Source organism: Bos indicus x Bos taurus, chromosome 3, assembly GCF_003369695.1.
Source record: "Bos indicus x Bos taurus breed Angus x Brahman F1 hybrid chromosome 3, Bos_hybrid_MaternalHap_v2.0, whole genome shotgun sequence".
Classification (NCBI taxonomy): Eukaryota; Metazoa; Chordata; class Mammalia; order Artiodactyla; family Bovidae; genus Bos; species Bos indicus x Bos taurus.
Genome location: NC_040078.1, coordinates 92,373,271 through 92,394,557, shown reverse-complemented (window position 1 = coordinate 92,394,557; position 21,287 = coordinate 92,373,271). Strand labels below are relative to the sequence as shown.

At 41.7% G+C, this 21,287-nt stretch overlaps 2 protein-coding genes across 6 annotated transcripts in view; one reads left to right on the top strand and one right to left on the bottom strand.

Annotated features, from left to right (window-relative positions):
- Nucleotides 1-351, bottom strand: part of HSPB11 (heat shock protein family B (small) member 11) — a 41,059-nt gene extending 40,708 nt beyond the window's left edge. For 2 of the 5 annotated variants that reach the window (XM_027537178.1, XM_027537184.1), the window contains exon 1: nucleotides 57-146. In XM_027537178.1, the coding sequence (XP_027392979.1) occupies nucleotides 57-69 (13 nt within the window). In that variant the 5' untranslated portion in view covers nucleotides 70-146. Of the gene's footprint in view, nucleotides 1-56; nucleotides 147-277 lie in introns of those variants that run through there. The other 3 variants (XM_027537183.1, XM_027537179.1, XM_027537182.1) reach the window with 2 other exon arrangements.
- LRRC42 (leucine rich repeat containing 42) lies at nucleotides 140-21,287 on the top strand. The gene is made up of 8 exons (XM_027537177.1): nucleotides 140-390; nucleotides 6,067-6,553; nucleotides 13,334-13,465; nucleotides 14,925-15,043; nucleotides 16,635-16,723; nucleotides 16,915-17,028; nucleotides 19,258-19,342; nucleotides 20,790-21,287. Exons 2-8 carry the CDS (start codon nucleotides 6,081-6,083, stop codon nucleotides 21,062-21,064), a joined length of 1,287 nt encoding a protein of 428 aa, XP_027392978.1. The 5' UTR covers nucleotides 140-390; nucleotides 6,067-6,080; the 3' UTR covers nucleotides 21,065-21,287.

Here is a 21,287-nt window from a genome sequence, read left to right as displayed (position 1 = left end):
GCAAAGCTAGATCAGCAAAGTGAGACCCAAGCGACCCCTCTCGCGCGAGCACGCACGCGCAGTCCTCATAGCTCCAGCTCGGACCCCTCGGTCCTCAGGTCGCCGGCCTTGGGCCCGGCCCCGCCTCCAAGTCCGACCCCGCCCCTCATGCCGGGTCTCGCGCAGGCGCGCCTCCCCTGCCCAGTCTTCCCCCCCGCCCGCCCCCGCCGGCCCCGCGGTCTCACGGCGCCAGGTCGCCCCCAGCCCCCTCCTTACTCCCTCCCACTCTGTGTCCCACCTTCCCTAGCTTTGTGCCGGGGGCGCGGAACCGCTTCCCCGCCTCAGCCGCGCGGCAGGAGGAGGGAGCCGCCACAGAGGAGCTGCCGCTGGCTGCCCCAGACAGGGGCACAGGTAGGTGGCGGCCGCGGGCTGGGCCGCTCACGGATCCCGGGGCTGCGAGTGGGGGCGGGTGTGGGGTTTGAGGGAGGGGTGGGAGAGGGGAGGGGAAGACCGAGAGGGTCGGGGCTGGGGTGTGGTTGGGTGAATGACGTGAGGGTGAGGATCTAGGGGTGTCAGAGATGGGTTTATGGGTGGAGTTGATGCTGGGCTAGGGTATGGGGCGGGTGAGAATTGAGGTTCGTTCGGGGCCTGGGTGGGAAGAGGGAGCAGGATTAGCTTGGGTGCACTTGGGGAGGGTCACGCATGGGAATTTAGACAGAAATGGAGAATTGCAGTACTGGGGAGGGGGAGAGGGAAGGGGATTTGAGGAGTGCTAGGAGTAAAGGATCTAGGATTAGAATAAGAGAGAGGGTGGGGTTTGGGGGCAGGGGAGAAAAGTTGGGGCTGTGGACTGTGAAGTTGGACATTGAGTCATGAAGGAAGGAGATTTTGAAGGTTGAGGGCAGAAGAGGAGGGAAAGATGGAGAGTTTGGAGTCCCAGGAGAGGGAATCTCAGAGAGTGGGAGGAAGGGAAGACTACGCGATAAAGGACAGAGAAAGAGTGCAGGGGGTTAGGGAGGGTGGGGGTGGAATGGTGCGGTGGGAGGAGGGAGAGCCAGGTGAAGGTGTGATTGGATCTGGGCCACCGGGAGCCACATTCAGAAGGATCATGGAAAGATTGGAAGGGCGTGAGGTTTGAGAGTTGAGGGCAGGGGAGTTGGGAGTGGGTGAAAGGAGAGGATTAGGATTTTTGGTGCAGAGATTGGATTTTGTGTGAGAAGCTCTACAGTTGGCCGGTAGAAAAACTGTCAGATGTCAGGATGTAGGAGAGATTGGCCTCTCCGAAGAGGCAAATAAGGAGCTAGGTATGGGAGAGAAGGCAGGTAGGCAAGTGCAAGTTATAAAACAAAAGAAATGAATTGAGAATTGAATAATGGTGGTGATCCAGAACAATAAACCTAAGATTGTTACTTGGTTATTGGTGGTTTGGAACTAGTTTCCATTCATGTTTTTATGTTAGACATTTGCTTAAGAATACTGCATTTTCAAGTAAACCGAGGGTGTCTGCAGCCTTGGGATGAAGGCCATGGAGTGACAGATGTTTTCCTGGTGTGTGGATATGGGTAATTTCTGCCCTGGCAGAGGAAAGAGGGAAAGCCCCAGTGTAGCTATTGTCCTGGCTCAGTTCCCACCAACTCTTTTCTCAGATGTCCACTGTTTTTTTTTTATCTCTGCCCTCTCTCACCCCCCCTCCCCAGCTTGAGTCAGTGAATACCAGAGGGCTCAAACAGGTGGGTGAGATTAATTTTTAACATTTTTTTTTTTATCCTTAAAGCTGATGTCATATTTTTATTCTTGAGAGACAGCATCATGCAGTGAAAAGAGCTTGAGCTTTTGGAGTGATACAGCTTTGAGATTGAATTCTGGCCCTGCCACTTACTAGTTCTGTTTCTTAAGTAAGTTACTTTAGTCTCTGAGCCCCTTTATTAAATGGCGAACCTTACGTCATAGGATTGTTGAGAACTGCATTTAATATAGTACCTAACAGTGCTTGGCAACTCAGTGGGAGCTATCACACCCACTATTATTATCATCATAGTCTTACTATGGCTTATTATTACTGAGAGATTGCTGTCTTACTTTACCTACTAAAATTAGGTGTTTTCTTCTTTTTCTTTTCAAATTGCATAACTGTAGGCTCAGCTCACAATTTTAATTGTCTCCTGTAGTCTGCTTCCCTGACTCCATCTTTCCAGTCCCCTCTACTGGATAGTCATGGTTCTTGCTTGGTGAACTGGCTTCAAGTTCTAAAAAGCCATGTTTAGTCATCACTTATTTTATCTTGCCTCTTATTCGAAGAGGCAATAGAGAACTGAATTTTTAATGTAGTAAGGCTACGTTTTATTCATTTGATGAAATGACATGTTCATGGCTCATTTGTGGTGACCAAATACTAGAACATGTACTATTGTAATAGTTTTCTATGAGATTTTATGGGTTACAAAACCACCTCTCCAGAGACAGGCTGGAAAACTATCAGAGGCTACCTTGTTATTCTGTTGCTCTAATATGAAATATAGCTAATACAGACCTTCACTGAACATTGTTATTCTTTCACATATTAATTACTTTAATTTTCCAGTTCGTGTAGGATTTTTGCCATGATACAGAACAGGCTCTGTCTCCTGATAATAGACTCTGTCCCTTATAATAGACCACTCTGTATAATAGCCAGGAACAAGCAGAGCCAAGTTACAGAAACTTTGGAATTTTCTTGCCTTTACAGTTCTTAACTTTGAAAGGCTTAAACATTAATATAATTCTTAGATCATTTTATGGTACCTCAGAAACTCTTAGGAAGCTTGCTCCTTGTTGGGAGCAAGATGCACAAATTTAGTAGTAAAAATCAAAGGTCCCTGGAATTTCCTGATCATGGTCCGTTCCTTAGGTACCATAGTTGAAGAACAGAGAGCCCTTGGCATCTCTGGACAAATGATGTAGGTTTTACTCTTCAGGAATTATTTGATTTTTTCATCATTTAGAAAGAGAACTAGCATTTCATGAGTAATTTAAGTAAAAAAGTAAAGGTAAAATATAGCCAGAACTATGTCTGTTTTGAAAATGATTCATGTGAGACTTCCCTGACAGTCCAGTGGTTAAGACTCTGCACTCCCAATGCAGGGGCGCATTGGGTTCAGTCCTTGATCAGGGAACTAAGGTCCAAAAAAGAAAAAAAAAAAAAAAAAAAATCCGTGGAAGCAGAAGCTGCTGGGATTTTTGGCAGCCTGGGTTAGCATCTTCACTTTGGTCCCCGACTTCTTGTGCCCTCTGCTGGATGGAATCAGTTTTCTGATTTTCGCCGGAAGTGGTCCTCCATTCATCGGTTTGTTTTACCCTAGAATCTATGGGCGGCACTATTAGGAGTGATGGCTAGGGTTGCTACATATGAGCAGACCCTGTTTCATTGCCAGGGGTTTTATAGTGTGCTGATTCCTTGTGTTAACTTCCATAGAATTTGTCTTTCCACTTTTAAATCAGTTCATTCTTACGTGGGGCTATGCCTGGTATCTACTTCCAGGTCTACAGGTAGAGAAGGACTATGAATGTTCAAGTCCAGAGGAGAAGACCAAAGGGGATCTGCTTTGTCTCCTCATCAGAATTAAACTCTCTGAGATTGAAGGAACCACATGCTTACCCCTAGAAGAAAAGCTTAGAATAAGTAAAATTATCACCTTAGCAGAGGCACTGAATACTGGCAAGAATATGGGTTATGAGAGTTGGCACTGTGACAGGATTTTTTTTTTTCTTCTGTTTTTTAGATTCTTTTTTTCCCCCCTCCCTGGTAGTACCAGTAACAATATACTCCCATCATGCTCTTTGCTTCTACCACCTGCAAAAGGGTCTGGCAAGTTGGGGGAGGAGCCTGCAGCTGTTGCCTGGAAGAGGAGCTGGCTCCTAGCAACAGTATCAGCAGGCCCTGCAGCTCAGAGCCCTAAGTCTGTTCTTCTGAGGTCTCAGTCTTCCTCTCGTTTGGTTCAGCAAATATCTACTGAGGGCTTACTCAAGCTAGGCATTGTGTTGGCCTGAAAAAAGAGAGATGAATCCAACAAGTGCCTTGCCCTCAAAGAGCTCACAACTTTGGAAATATTAACAAGTGAACAGACAGTACACAGTGCTAAGTGCTATATACAAAGAGACAGACCTTGGTGCTCTGGAAAAACCAGAGACACGTGCACTAGTGCAGGGGCTAGGAAGTCTTCCCAGGAGAGGGATGAGGTTGAGCTAGCTGTTAGTGAGAACTAGGAATCAGCTAGGTCAGGGCAGCTGAGAAGGATGTTCCAGCCAAAGGGAGCAGGATGTGCAAAGGCCACTGGGACGAGAGAACACAGCCAACTTAACCTGGGTAGTATGGCTTGGCCAGAGAATAAAGCATAAGATGAGCAGGAAAGAATGAGCTCTTGGGCGTGGCGTGGCAGGGCCCTCTTTTCTGGTGTACTTTTACACACATAATTATCCTCTGGAGAAACATGGATCATACTGATGCCTGCAACAGGATCACTGTTTATCTTCCCAGCGTCAGCATTTTTGATCACTGACTTGATTGATTGACACTTTTAAGTGGGTGAATTCAGAGCTACATTCTAGCCCTGCATTAATGCAGACAAAGCTGGGTTGGTTCACTCTAAAAGTCAATCTGTCTTTTAGAGATAATAGCAGCTATTTGACCTGTATTATATTAAATTTTACCTAAAAATTGTAACAGTGATAATCATACTTCATTTTATTTAGCATGGCAATTTCTCAAATACTTTGAAATCTCACCATTCCTCAGGAAAGCAAATATTTATTCCAATTAGTACTTGGGCATAAAATGTCATCTACATGATTGCATAAATATCCTGCTGTTTTTGATATTTTGCCTTACCTCAGCAGTGCCAGTTAACTGAAGAAATTAAGGAATGAGAGCTAACTATTCTAGCCCTTGGATCTAGCATCTCAGCTTAATAGATTTTAGTTAGCTCTTGTGATGGAGGTCTTTGTTTGTGGATACAAAAAAAAAAAAATGTGTTCCTTGTGTTCTGTGTAAAGTTTTGTAAAAGAGTAAACTTTAGTTCCATGACTGTCTGCTCAGGGACTACTACATGCCAAAGCACTGTGTTAGGGTGAATGAATTAAACATGATCTCTGCTCTCAAGGAGCTCAAATCAGCAGGACACGCCTAGAAATAAATTAGCAGAAATGCGAGCCAAGCGTAATAAATGTGTGGAAGGTGCCAGGGTAACAAGGAAGGGAGTTATTAGTTTCTAGCCTTTGTTCTGTGTGAAAACATATTTTAAAATACAAATAGTAAATTCTACATGTTACTATTAATATTTATAACTTGCAAGTCAATAAAAATTGTATCATTTTGATGGACGTGTAACATTCCATGGTGTGCATGTAACATTTCTGTAATAACACCCTCGTTGGACACTGGGATTATTCTCAGTTGTTTTGCTACTGTCTGCTATGCTACCATGACTTTGCTCGCCAGTGACTTGTCTTCCACTTCTATGATAACTCTCTTAGAGTGAACTTTATTTATTTATTTACTTATTTAGTTTTGGCTGTGCTGGGTCTTCATTGCTCAGTGAACTTTACTCTAGTTGTGGCGAGCCAGGGCTGCTCTCTCATTGTGGTGCTCAGGCCTCTCACTGTGGTGGCTTCTCCCTTGAGAAGCATGGACTGTAGGATAAGCGGGATCAGTAGTTGCAGTACATGGGTGAGTTGCCCTGAGGCATGTGGAATCTTCTAGACCAGGGATTGAAACCATGCCCCCTGCATCAGCAGGTGGTTTATTGACTACTGAACCAACAGGGAGACCCTAGAGTGAATTTTAGAAATGAGATTTGAGCTGGTTTTTGAAAGATGAATAGGACTTCACCAGACAGACAAGAAAGGGAAGAGCAGGAACGGGCTTTCCAGGTCAAGGTAACAGATGCAGCCTCCAGTGCCAGGGTTCACAGGCAACTGGTAAGCTTTGATTCACCAGAGCAGCCAGAGGGCCTGCCTGGTAGGCTCATAAAGCTCTGGGCACAGCATGGTGAAGTTACATTTTACAAATGGCATTTTAATTGGGTTTTCTTCCCTTGTACCTTGCTTTTACAGTCACAACCAAGGCAATGTCGTACTACCTCAACTCAGAAAACCATCTGGACTCAGGGCCCATCTACGTGCGAGAAAATGGGCAACTGCACATGGTCAATCTGGCCTTGGATGATGTTAGGAGTAGCCTGCAGAAGCCAAGGCCTTTCAGACTGTTTCCCAAAGGCTTTTCTGTGGAGCTTTGCATGAACAGGGAAGATGACACTGCACAGAAAGAGAAGACTGATCATTTCATCTTCACATACACCCGGGAGGGAAATCTTCGGTACTCTGCCAAATCCCTCTTCAGCCTTGTCCTGGGCTTCATCTCTGACAATGTTGACCACATTGATTCCCTTATCGGCTTTCCTGAGCAGATTGCTGAAAAGCTGTTCTCTGCTGCTGAAGCCAGACAGAAATTCACAGAGCCCGGTGCGGGGCTGAGGGCTTTACAGAAGTTCACTGAGGCCTATGGAAGTCTGGTGCTTTGCTCCTTGTGTTTGCGAAACAGGTGGGTGTTCTGATTATGATAGTGAGCGTTTTGTTGGGTGTGTTGATTCTGTCAGGTTCTGGGACTTAGTGGGCTTGGGGGCTCCCCCCATCAAACAGCACTTGAGTTTAGGATTTTCAAACATGAAGTGGTAGGCCATTTTGAGAAAAATCATTGTCTTTCTCCCTTCCCTCACCCTCCCAGATAGCACTTAGCTTTATTTTGTTTTTGTTAGTGTTTTTGTTTTTTAATTTATTTATTTTGAAAACACTTTATAAGGATTAGTTGATTGCCACAGCTCTTTCATTAGATAGAAAATACTCATCTACCAACTTTTCTAGTAGGAGAAAATAGGAAAGACAAGATGTGATCTGCCAGATATCTCTTGGTATACTCTCAGGGATGTGAAGATTAGTACCCAGAATTCTCCTCTCCGTTCCAGTTTTCAGACTATTAGATATTGAACATTAGATAAAAAGCAGCTTTCGAAGAAGAGGTGACTAAAATTTCAAGTATCTTAAAGTTTAGAAATTTTCGATAAGGTCCCAACGCGAGAACCACCATCTATTTTCTAACAGAGCATGTGTTTTCTCTTATGATTGCCTTTGCTCATACACTTTTATTGACTTATTTAAATTTCTTATACCACTATCATGTAAAATAACTTTCAAGGCATCTACTAATTAAAAAGAAAACCTTGAAAAAAATTACACAGAAAAGGACTTAAACACAAACACAAAAGGGTGTAAAGTGAAACATAAGCCTTCCTTCCATCTCTCTCCTTTGCTCTTTCCCAGAGGCAACTACTGTTACCAGTTTTCTTTACATAATTCCAGAAATACTCTGTACATACCCATGCATATATAGCTCTCCTCTTCGTTATACAAATGCAACATAGTGCTCACACTATTAAGCACTTTGCTCTTTCACATATTTTCAAAATTATTCGCCAAAAATCTGTGTAGATTTTTAAAATAGCCGTATAGTATACCGTTATGTGAATTTTTGTCATTCAAAATGTGAAAGGCAGCTTACTTTTAAGATGCACAATCAATATGACCATTAAAACAAGGCTAACCAAAAGCGATCAGTGCAAAGAAATAGAGGAAACAATAGAATGGGAAAGACTAGAGATCTCTTCAAGAGAATTAGAGAAATCAAGTGAAGATTTCATGCAAAGATGAGCTCAATAAAGGACAGATGGTACGGACCTAACAGAAGCAGAAGATATTAAGAAGAGGTGGCAAGAATACACAGAAGAACTGTACAAAAAAGATCTTCACGACCCAGATAATCACGATGATGTGATCACTCACCTAGAGCCAGACATCCTGGAATGCGAAGTCAAGTGGGCCTTAGGAAGCATCACTACAAACAAAGCTACTGGAAGTGATGGAATCCAGTTGAGCTATTTCAAATCCTGAAAGATGATGCTGTGAAAGTGCTGCACTCAATATGTCAGCAAATTTGGAAAACTCAGCAGTGGCCACAGGACTGGAAAAGGTCAGTTTTCATTCCAGTCCCAAAGAAAGGCAATGCCAAAGAATGCTCACACTACCACACAATTGCACTCATCTCACACGCTAGTAAAGTAATGCTCAAAATTCTCCAAGCCAGGCTTCAGCAATACATGAACCATGAACTTCCAGATGTTCAAGCTGGTTTTAGAAAAGGCAGAGGAACCAGAGATCAAATTGCCAACATCACTGGATCATCAAAAAAGCAAGAGAGTTCCAGAAAAACATCTATTTCTGCTTTATTAACTATGCCAAAGCCTTCAACTGTGGACCACAATAAACTGGAAAATTCTGAAAGAGATGCCAATACAAGACCAGCTGACCTGCCTCTTGAGAAATTTGTATGCAGGTCAGGAAGCAACAGTTAGAACTGGACATGGAACAACAGACTGGTTCCAAATAGGAAAAGGAGTACTTCAAGGCTGTGTATTGTCCCCCTGCTTATTTAACTTATATGCAGAGTACATCATGAGAAACGCTGGGCTGGAAGAAGCACAAGCTGGAATCAAGATTGCTGGGAGAAATATCAATAACCTCAGATATGCAGATGACACCACCCTTATGGTAGAAAGTGAAGAAGAACTAAAGAGCCTCTTGATGAAAGTGAAAGAGGAGAGTGAAAAAGTTGGCTTAAAGCTCAACACTCAGAAAACCAAGATCAAGGCATCTGGTCCCATCACTTCATGGCAATTAGATGGGGAAACAGTGTCAGACTTTATTTTTCTGGGCTCCAAAATCACTGCAGATGGTGATTGCAGCCATGAAATTAAAAGACGTTTACTCCTTGGAAGGAAAGTTATGACCAACCTAGACAGTGTATTAAAAAGCAGAGACATTGCTTTGTCCAAAGGTCCGTCTAGTCAAGGCTATGGTTTTTCCAGTGGTCATGTATGGATGTGAGAGTTGGACTGTGAAGAAAGCTGAGCACCGAAGAATTGATGCTTTTGAGCTGTGGTGTTGGAGAAGACTCTTGAGAGTCCCTTGGACTGCAAAGAGATCCAACCAGTCCATCCTAAAGGAGATCAGCCCTAAATATTCATTGGAAGGACTGATGTTGAAGCTGAGACTCCAGTACTTTGGCCACCTGATGCTGAGAAAGATTGAGGGCAGCAGGAGAAGGGGACGACAGAGAATGAGATGGTTGGATGGCATCACTGACTCAATGGACATGAGTTTTGGTGAACTCCGGGAGTTGGTGATGGACAGGGAGGCCTGGTGTGCTGCGGTTCATGGGGTCGCAAAGAGTCGGACATGACTAAGGAACTGAACTGAATGAACCAGGAGGCATATGATAAAAAGAAGGGAAAAAGTACATTTTACTCCTTCATTTTTTATTCCAAGTTATTTATGTTCATTGTGGAAAAATTAGAACAATGAAAAATAGTTATGATATAAATATTGTTTTAAAATTATTTTATAAAGGCAAATACATACTATTTGAGAAACATAAAACTGTTTAATAAAGTTTATAGTTCCATCATTCATGGTGATGGTGGTTTAGTTGCTAAGTCATGTCAGACTCTTTGCAGTCCCATGGGACTGTAGCTTGCCAGGCTCCTCTCTCTCTGGAATTTCCCAGGCAAGAATACTGGAGATCCTTCATGGTAATCATTTCAAATAATGTATCTTTGTACATTTGTGAATATACTCTATAACTTGTATTCTGCTTTTTCCTCCATTTACCATTATAGCTTAGGTAATCCTTACAATGGGGAAAATGCTTTTTATCCCATGTGATGTCTGCATACTGTTCCACTGGTCAAATTGGATGAGAATAGCACTTTCATTCACATTTAATGAGCACATAATGTAGCATTTCTGGAAAGCAACTTGGCAGTATGTAGCAAAAGCCTTAAAAATATCTGTATCATTTGTTTAAAATCATCTGTATCATTGTATCAAGAGTCTGTTCTAATTTCTAATGTGATCATCAAATATGAGAACAAATACTTTACGTAAGGGTGTTCAATGTAGTACTAGTTGTAATAATGTAAACCTGGAAGCTGAATATCCAACAAGAGGAAACTAAGTAATCGTGTAACTGTTAAGATAATATCCAAAGATCATTTAAAATGATGTGGTAAATTGTTCATTATATAACAAATGAAAAAGAATAATTAAAATTACATATATGATCCCAATTTTGTTTGTGAAAAAACAGAAAATTTTATATGCATTGCATATATAGCGGGGAAAAGAGGGAAGCCCACTGAAATGTAATTTAGATAATGGAATTGAAATTGGTTTTAATTTTCCTTATAATTTTCTAGATTTTAGTTTTTTTCCAAGGAATGTTTTCCTTATAATCAGAAAAATATAAGAAACATTTTTAACAATCTCTTGACTCATTTTATTGCAACAATTCCAAATAAGTAATCAGACAGTGCTGTCTTATCCAAATATAGGGGTAGGATTTTCAGTTGTGATTGAAAACTTGCCTTCTCCTTTTGAATCCCTGAAGGGAAATAGGAAGAGGGCAGGAGATTTGGGTTTGTATTTGCAATTCCCAGCTGAAGCTGCAGCAACAAAGGTTTTACCAGAATTGAAAAATAAGGTAATTGGTTTAGTGCAGGCACTTGCTGTTTGGGGTTGGGTCACAAAGCTGCCTGCCAAAAGGAGAAAACTGTCTATATGTTTCAACCTGTAAAACCGTCTCTTCCCTCTGATTTTTAATCCCATTGACGGTCACAGGAGGCAAGTATGTTTTCCTTAAAATATCACCCTTTGTGACTGAAGTAATAGCTATTACCATTTAATGGGGCCTCCCAGGTGCCTCGGTGATAAAGAATGTGCCTGCCAATGCAGGAGGTGCTGGCAACTCGGGCTCGACCCAGGTAGGGAAGACCCCCTGGAGGGGGAAATGGCAACCCACTCCAGCATTATTGCTTGGGAAATCCCCTGGACAGAAAAACCTGGCAGGCTACAGTGCATAGCCTCACAGAGTCGTACATGACTTAGTACAAGCACACATACCATTTAATGAGGGCCTATAAGATGCTGTTTACTTTTGAAACTTTTTTTTTCTAATTTTCTTAATAATCCTTAAAATAATCATCAGCTCCATTTTCTAGCTGGAGAAATTGAGACTTGCAGAGGTTAAATAACTTTCTTACAATCATACAAGTAATTCAGTTCAGTTCAGTCGCGTCCGACTCCTTGCAACCCCATGAATCGCAGCACACCAGGCCTCCCTGTCCATCACCAACTCCCGGAGTTCACTCAGACTCACGTCCATCGAGTCAGTGATGCCATCCAGCCATCTCATCCTCTGCCATCCCCTTCTCCTCCTGCCCCCAATCCCTCCCAGCATCAGAGTCTTTTCCATTGAGTCAACTCTTCGCATGAGGTGGCCAAAGTACTGGAGTTTCAGCTTTAGCATCATTCCTTCCAAAGAAATCCCAGGGCTGATCTCCTTCAGAATGGACTGGTTGGATCTCCTTGCAGTCCAAGGGACTCTCAAGAGTCTTCTCCAACACCACAGTTCAAAAGCATCAATTCTTCGGTGCTCAGCTTTCTTCACAGTCCAACTCTCACATCCATACGTGACTGGATGTGACGTATGGATGGAAAAACCATAGCCTTGACTAGACGAACCTTTGTCGGCAAAGTAATGTCTCTGCTTTTCAATATGCTGTCTAGGTTGGTCATAACTTACCTTCCAAGGAGTAAGTGTCTTTTAATTTCATGGCTGCAGTCACCATCTGCAGTGATTTTGAAGCCCCCAAAAATAAAGTCTGACATTAGCCTTGCTGAAATCCAAACTCAGGTCTGACACTAAAATGTGTTCGTTCTGTTGCTTCTCCATTATATTCTTCAGAACTTTTTGAAGGGAAAGTTGGAAGATTAATTTTCAGCAAGACCCTAGAACTTCATTTGTGTCCTGGATAAGCATCTAGTGTCTGTGGCTTTGCACGTTTCGTTTCTTCGTCTTGATTTTTGTAATGTTTGTGAATCATGTTATACATCATTGTGCCTTCCCAGAGAACCCATGTCTCACAGTTCCTAAAAATCTTTTAGTTAATTGACCAAAGGATGTGTGTTTTCCTTTCTCTAATTGCCATTAATCCCCCAAATCCCCATTAACCCACTTCAACTCTATGATTGGAAGATGGAAAACAGGAGCTTTATTTACAGTGTAATTAAAATATGTCTGAGTAAATAAGGCTCATTTGTGTACCCAGCTGAGCTTGGTCACCAGGCAGCTTAGAGGGGGTATCAGTGCCCCAGGCCATCTGTACCCAGCGGTCAGGCCAGTGATGAGCTTCAGTGTATCTTATTCTGATTGGAAGTAGGCAGGAAATAGATCTGACGCCCTTCTTGTCCTTGGATTATTCAGTGCTCTTTTTGATAATTATGATCCTGGTGACAGAAGAGAAATGTGAACACTTTTAAATATAAGCCCACTGATCCTAGTGAACCATCTCACTATGAAAACTTCTAGACGTCTGTGAGGAAAATGGATGAGAAAGGCATGCTCTTGCCACAGGCGTTTCCCTTTCCCTGTTTTTTTTTAGGCTCCTCTCCTGTTTCCTGTCACTTCTAATCCCTTTTCATTTTTTCTTGCTGAGCTCATATGAAATAGATGGACAACTAGAAAGCAGGGTGGAGACCACAGCAGTGTCTTTTTAATCTCTTCCTCTCCAGAGGCCTTCTGATACTCCATGATAGCAGTCTGGCCTCGTGCCCAGTGTAATTAAAGTGTCCGTGCTCACAGGTTTGTCTTAATAACCGTCTAGTTTGGAATGAGTCCTTGTCGTAGTCATGCTGCACATAACTTTGGAATAAAGTTAGCAGGCTAACTGTGGCACCGGGGAGTGGGCAACTACCCAAACAAGTAGGGAAGATAAAACCTGATGTGACAAATAAATCTTTGATGTGGTATGTTGTTGGGCATGTACAGGTTAGAATCCAGAATTCTTGGCCTGTTCCAGTTTTCAAAGCACTAGATATTTAGCATTAAGTAAAAAGCAACCTTAAAAGAATGAGTGATTAAAATTATGAGTATCCTGAAGTTTGGAAATTCTCTGAAAAACTCCCAACACTGACCCCAAGGTCTGACTTCTAACAAAGCAGATATTTTCTCTTGTGTCTTGCCTTTGCTTGTATGTTTTTATATATTTAAAATTTAAAGTTTTTATAACTTGTGCCTACATAGTAATCAGTAAAGTCTGCTTATTACGTTGTATCTTGTCCTGATGGAATGTTGATGTATTACAAAGCCTCATTTGGTGATGTTTTAAAAGAAGGAAAAGAAAAGCTGTTGATTGCTGTCCATGCCCTACAGATACCTGGTGATTTCAGAAAAACTCGAGGAGATTAAGTCTTTCCGGGAGCTGACCTGTCTGGATCTTTCCTGTTGCAAGCTTGGAGATGAGCATGAACTTCTAGAACATCTCACCAATGAGGCCCTGTCTAGGTATTGACCTACCACCATTTGTAAATGAATTGTTTTGTTTTTTAAAGGGTGATCCAGTGGGAAGGATGTTAATTACTTCCCAGTCCTGTGTTTGTTTGCTAACTTTTTTTTCTAAAATATTTTCAGTCTCCATTTACTTGATACAAGCAATGTTGATTGGACAGGTAAGGAAAGTAAGTCAGTAGGTTCTTTTATCTAAATAAAATTTATTTCGACATGCAGTACTTGACACTACCTGGGTTGAAAAATGATTTTGCCTTGATTCATTCTAGCAAGAGATGAGAAGTTATATAATTTTTGCAATCATTATCATTTTCTATTTTAACTGTCATTGAGCGGTAAATCATTTAAAAAGTGAACTAGTAAAAGACAGCCATAGAAATTATTTTCAAGAACCATAATTTAAAGAAATCACCCAGTTCACACCCTTCATAAATAGTCCGACTGATCTCAGTCTGGCTTGCAAAGAGAAGGCCAGATGGACTCCTTTATGGTTTCATAAATACCCAGAAGGACAAAAGCACTACAAACCTGAGTCTAGTCTTTTCCCTCAGGCCTGCCTAGGAAGTGACACCGACATACTGCCCTGTAGAAAGGTATTTTTATGTGAGGTTGATAAAAGTTCCGATTTCTTGCATGTGGGACAGTGGAGCACATTAAAACACCAGTTACAGGTTAGCTGAATGGATCGCCTTATGGCTATCCAACCAGTCCATTCTGAAGGAGATCAGCCCTGGGATTTCTTTGGAAGGAATGATGCTAAAGCTGAAACTCCAGTACTTTGGCCACCTCATGCAAAGAGTTGACTCATTGGAAAAGACTCTGATGCTGGGAGGGATTGGGGGCAGGAGGAGAAGGGGACAACAGAGGATGAGATGGCTGGATGGCATCACTGACTCGATGGACGTGAGTTGGAGTGAACTCCAGGAGTTGGTGATGGGCAGGGAGGCCTGGTGTGCTGCAGTTCATGGGGTCGCAAAGAGTCGGACACGACTGAGCGACTGATCTGATCTGATCTGATCTGATGGCTATACCTTATAAATCCATTCTGAAAATTGGATTTATAAAATATTAGAATGAAAGAATTGTGCTTTATATGGAGGATTCTCATAGGAGTTCTTTAGCAGACTGTCCCAACACTTAGAATGTTTTTGACACATTTGTCAAGAATGCAGTTTTTGTGTGAAACAAGTGTATTTATCCTAATGAAGTCCCTGCTTACCTCATTCCACCATGGTGCCCTCTACCATCTGAGGCTAGTACTACATGCTTCTTTGGTCTCAACCCTCACACAGTAACTGAAACAGCATCAAAGGATCTTTAATTCTGTTAAATGCATTAAGTGTGAAATAACAAGGGTTAGAAGATACATTTTTAAATGAAATTTATGAAAATGTTCTCATAACTGGGTTTTCTCAAATGCTCTTTAAGTAATTTACTCATGGACTTTGTTTCCTAGTGTAACTCAACTCCGCCTGAAGGATAATTGTTTATCTGATGCCGGGGTGCGGAAAATGACGGCACCAGTTCGAGTGATGAAGAGAGGCCTTGAAAATCTGTCGTTATTAGATTTATCTTGTAAGTTCTGTTAGAAGTTATAGATGATTAATATTGGAAGAATGGACTTAGAAATCAACTAGTTCTTCCCCTTTGTCTGAGAGCTGATAAAATTGAGGGGTGATTCTTAGGTGCCCTAGCAAGTTAGTGGCAGAGCAGGACTAAAGCCGGAGACGGTTATCTCCTAGCCAGATACCTTTCCTGCCATGGTTCCACTCTGTAGGGCAGTAAAAACCCTTAAGGATTCACTCATGCTGCTTATTCTCTGCAGAGAGGTCATATTCACTGTATATTCACAGCGCAGAGGACATGTGACTCATTTTTACTTATTTTTGAGTTGCTGATTGATAGTGTCTGTCAGCTAGGTCATTTTTATCAATAATTTCTTGGTAAAGATCTGGATAAATTCACAATTTTGATGCTTACTCAAGATGAACCAGATACTGACTCCAGTAGTGGAAAGATTATAAGATGAGTTATGATTTAACTGAGCATGTATTGAATATGTGGCAGGATGGTTAGTGTCAAAAGAGTAGCGAAAAAAAAAAAGAGTAGCGAAAGCAGGTGTTTGAGGTCAGGGGACACTCCTTGCTCCGCTACTGTGTGCCCTTGGGCAAGTTATTTAAACTCTCTGAGCCTTGGTTTTGGCTTCTGTAAGATGAAGACAAAAACGCCCTCCCTTCCTCCCCGGGAAGTATATTCATTTAGCAGATTTTTTTTTGAGTGTCTGCAATGTGCCAGCACTGTGCTCATGCTCTTGAGGACCCAGTGGTAAATGCACTTCTCTCTGATATGAGAAGATTCAGTGTAAGAAAGGATTGTTTTTAAAAAATGCAGGGCTTCCCTGGTGGCTCAGTGGTAAAGAATCCACCTGCCAATGCAGGAGATACGGGTTTGTGAGATCTCAGGTACCGCTGAGCATCTAAGCCCATGTGCCGCAGTTATTGAGCCTGTGCTCTGGAGCCCAGTGGCTACAGCTACTGAGCCTGTGTACCACAGTTGCTGAAGCCTGCATGCCCCAGAACCTGTGCTCCACAGCAAGAGAAGCCAGCGCATTGGGCAGCCAGCACACTGTGACTAGAGAGTAGCCCCACCTCGCCACAACTGGAGAAAAACCCGTGCTACCCAGCACAAAAACAAAGACCCAGCACAGCCAAAAATAAATATATATTTTTAATGCAGGTTAATAAGACAGTGATAGTCTTTGTGTCTAAGTATTCTTGAAAATCTTATTAAAATCTTTTACTTTGGAGGTGAAGTGGCTATGAACAAAGTCTAATATACCTGTGTATATACATGTTTAATATACATGTTTTGAATATGCTGTTTTTATGTGGTTCCAAATTAAACCCTTTGGAGTAGCTATCTGGTTCACTAATTTCTCTGCTAAACCCCAACTCCTAGAAGTTTAGAGCTATAAAAGATCTTAAGGATCATCTCGTGTGACTCTTCATAGGAAAGATAGATTCCCATATTTAATTTACTCTGAAAAGTTTGTTCTCTCAATATTTTATATTTTATCATTGTTTGGCCTTTTTTCTTGAGCTTATTATTGGCATTTTAACAATACTTATAACTGTAACAGAATACCACCTATGTTTTTGACATCTAGGTAACCCTGAGATAACAGATGCAGGAATTGGATACCTCTTTTCTTTTAGAAAACTCAACTGCTTAGATATCTCTGGGACTGGACTCAAGGTAGGATTTCTGTTCCCTTCTCTTACTTTCACAAACATACAGTTTGGTATTTTGCTTCTGCTAATCGACATTCAGAAAGGGCTGGTATCTATGATAGAGTTTATTTCCTACTGAGAACAAGTTCGGTGTTGCCCATGTGTGTGCTGACCATTGCGTTGATTGTGCTGACCGTTTCTTTCTTCCCTCACTAGGACATCAAAGCTGTCAAACACAAGCTTCAGACCCACATCGGCCTCGTTCACTCCAAAGTGCCTTTGAAGGAATTTGATCACAGTAACTGCAAGACAGAGGGCTGGGCTGATCAGGTAAGGCAGATTTTTCTCTTCTACAGTTAATATGGCTTCATAAATTCCAAGTGTCTTATTCAACACTCGAATAGATGCTAATCCTCTTGGTATTCTTCGGCTGAACTGTCATCTTCAGTCAAACTTGAGACACTGATGACTTGTAACTAACCCAGTTACTTGAGAAAAGTTGTTAGATGCTAGTCCTTACATCTCATGCTCTGGTCGCTAGACTGTGCTTCATCCTTATTGGACCTAGAAGAAAATGCCTTCTTATAAGTGACTCAGAAAATAAATGAATTCTTGCTTGCTATGCAAAAAAAAAAACAGTATGATCTAACTCCAGGAGAGATTCTCTTAGCTATGTGTGTACCAGAAAAAGAGAACAGTTACACTGATTAAAATTCAAGTCTAACTCTTTCCCATTTAGGGGGCAAATTTCTTAACTCTCCTTAGTAAGGAAATGTCTTTTTTTTTTTTAATCCTTAGTGCTCCCATTCTCTTTCTTTCTTAGGTTTAAAAATTGTATTTTATGTACAGAGAGCTATTGTTTCTGGGAAGGTAGAGGTCTTGGATGACCCATTCAGGGAAATTCACTTAGTCCAACTTATTGAAGCCGATACCCTTCGTGTACGGGTGGAAACGCTGGTGGCACGTACTGAGGCCATGTTTTCAGATCAGACCATGCTAGTTTGAGCAGACTGTGCCCTCCCATTATCAGCTTCTTTGCTGAACTTTGCTTTGATGCTGTCTTACCTTCTTGATGGTCTTCCTCAAGTTGGTAAAGTACAGACTAAAATAGGCACTCAGAAGGTAACCAAGTAGTAGAGCACCAGTAGATGCCAGCTTGCCTGTGGTTGGTGCCTGTTGCCTTCAGATACTTTAAACCAGTGTTGATTGGAGGAGGCCTGGAGGACCCACTGAGCTTTTTGTTCTGGATCCTTCCTTGGCTGCGCTCTGTAATGCATGGCGGTGGACCTATCCAGCCACCTCATGATAGCATCACTTCCTTATAGGTAAGCATGAAGGCGTGCTGGTGAGTCAGTGTTTCAGAAGTACTTCGAAGTTTGTCCAGTAAATGCATGCTGAAATCATTACATGCATCCGTTGTCAGACTAAGTTTGTAGCACTGAAAGAGTCCTGGATACATCCAGTGGACTTGGGGCAGGTATGGGATGGTCATGTACGGGCTCGGAGTGGTTTGGTTATGGTAGCAGGTGACATGGTGGAAAGAGCATAGGCTGGAGAGTCAGAGGCCTGAGTTTGGGGTCCTGGCTCAGCAACCCAGTAGGTATACAACTTAAGGCAGTTTTGGGCTCTGTTTATTCATCTCTAAAATGGAGAAACCAGGACCTCTCTTGCAAAGCTAAGGATGAAGTAAAATAACTAGCAGCTTGGACTGAAAGTAAGTTGAGGCTGCATACAGCCTCGCCCCATGCAGCCCCAGCTAGGCCCCTAGGACGTGGCAGCGGTGCTTTATCTAACTTCCATTGCTCTCTTATTGAAACTGTTACAGGCTGACTCCATTCTCCTGCCTCATTCTCAGCAGGTGACACAGAAAAATGAGGCCATCTAACAGGAGTCCCTTTACATCCCCATGTCTGTCTCAGAATTTCTCCGTTAAATCACTTGCCAAGGGTCCCCTGGCTAGTAAAGGCAGAGCTAACTCTGGAACTGATTTCTTAAACTGTGTGTTGTGCTGCTTCTATGTCTTGCAAATGTTTGTCTGTCTTTATGATTATTTCATTACATACCATAATGAGAGTGTGGAATTTAAAGCTCTTGTTACTTATGGTATATGTGAAATACTAATAATTGTTGTCTTTTCTTTATTTATGTGTAGTTTCTACTAAGCCAGATTTTTCAAAAGAATTTGTAGTAACTTATAATAAATATATTAATACATTTGTAGCAGTTTTAAAAAATGGAAACTGATCATGAAGTATCCTGAGAAAGTATGGAAATGTGGTTATTTTACACACGTACAAGAGTTTGAATTACAGTTGGTATAGTCTAAGGTGTGAAAATGGGCCTAGGAATGTGTGAAAAGTATTATGACTAAGGTTTCAAATTTTAGTAAAGTACATGCAGTTTATTTGTAGATTGGAATAGAGACTCATCATAGTCTGAAGTAAGGTTACCACAGGGGGGTTGTATTATGGAAAGAGAGGACTTGGGAACAAGGAAAGCTTGAGATTAAAAACTCGAGATTTTGTTTGGCTTCACATCTTTCCAAATACATTTTATTAGATTGTTCTGCAGTGGGAGCGTGTGACTCTGGAAGCTATGAAGCCGCAAGAAACCTTGGAGTCTCGAACAGCAGCTCAGCACTTCTGTGAGAAATTCCCTTTCCTTTGGAGTGTTTCGCCCTTAGATTATTTGGGCACTTAGTTCATCTTCACTCAGTGGGAAGATTAATTATGATCATATTGACTTAATTAGATCACCAAGATTTATACTCTGTCAACATGGCTTATAATGTAAGTTCACACTTAGCTTTGAGCACCAGCACCAGGAAAATAACTTATTAAGCGTATGTATATACGTACATATGTGTTTATATATATCCCGTCTTGTTCCAGAAAAGATTTGCAGTGATACAAAAATAGAAAACAGAACATTAAAAAGGAATTAAAGTATAGCCAAAAGTAGAAGCAACCCAAGTGTCCATCGACAGATGAATGGATAAACAAAATGTAGTATTTACATACAATGGAATATCATTTAGCCTTAAGGAGGAAGGAAATTGTAACACTTGCTATAACATGGGTGAAATTTATAGAGACATCTTGCTAAGTAAAATACACCAGTCACAGAAGACAGATGTTGGGACTTCCCTGGTGTCCAGTGGTTAAAAATCTGCGCTTCTAGTGCAGCCAGCACAATTCGATCCCTGGTCAGGGAGCTAAGATCCCACATGCTGCGTGCTGTGGCCAAAAAAAAAAAGGACAGATGTGTGAGTCTTACGACGTCCCTAGAATAGTCAAGTTCATAGTGACAGGAAGTGGAATGATGGTTGTTGGGACTGAGGTGACGGGTGGTGGGGAGTTACCGTACCAAGTTTCAGTTTGGCCAAGCTGAAAAAGTTCTGCAGATGGATGGTGGTGATGTTTACAGAGCAATGTGGATGTACTTCATGCCACAGAACTATACACTCAAAGATGATTAGCATGCTAAATTTATGTTATGTGTATTTTACCATAATTTTTTCTGAAAGGAGTTAAAGGATAAAATTAAAGTGAAGGGAAAATAAAAGTAGAAAAATAAAAAAACATTTATTCTATACCAAAAGATAGAGAATAAAGTTGTATCATTTGCTAGAGTTTTGCTGCAAACTTGGCTGTCTTAGAAGACAGAGTCAAGTCCAGATTCTGAGTAGTAATAGCTGACATTTTTTGAGCTTTCACTGTTGTGCCAAGCATTGTCCTAAGCACCATATATTACTTCTTATATCTTCACGTCACCCTTATGAAGTAGGTTTTATATCCCTATCTGAGAAAACTGAATCTTAGACAAGTAGCTTACCCAAGGTCATTTATCCAAGAAGTGGCAGATCTGAGATTTGACTGTAAATCTGTGATCTCTCTGAGTACATACCCTCAACCTGTGCTGGTGCATATGCTGTAAATTACTTTATAAGGCACACAAAAGCGGGGAAAATGAATCCAGACTCACCCTGTTTGGGCCTCTTGTCACTTCCGTTGGATCATTTTTCTGGGCTTGGGCAGGCATTGGCAGCTGGCATAGTAAGCTCATCACCCTTCCCTCTGTCATCCTTACAGATGGGAAGCGGGCTCGAACAGAAGCCCCAGGGAAGTATCCCCTGACAGAGGCCCACATGAACTCTTCTGAGAAGCTCCAGTTCTATAAAGAGAAGGCCGCAGACTGCCATGGGCCACTGTTGAAACACGAAGCCCTGTCAAGCCAGGAGTCAAAGAAGAGCAAGAAGAGAGCTTTCGAGGAGCCAGAGAAGGAACAGGGCAGCTCTTCACAGACTTCAAAGCAGAAATATGTGTGTCTTGCTGTTGAAGACTGGGACTTGCTAAATTCGTATTGATTGGCAAATATAAGTTGACCACCTCCCCTTCCAGTGCTAATGTATGAGGAAGGGGGGCTGATAATGTTTTCCTTTTTGTTTGAATTTACCTATGGCATTAGCATAGCAAGCGATTATTTCTACTTTTGTGGTGGGGGAGGGGAATGCTATGGAAGTCTGTAATAATTTCTAATGTATATTTTCAATACATAGTAATTTTTTCAAATAAACATTTTTGCTGTTC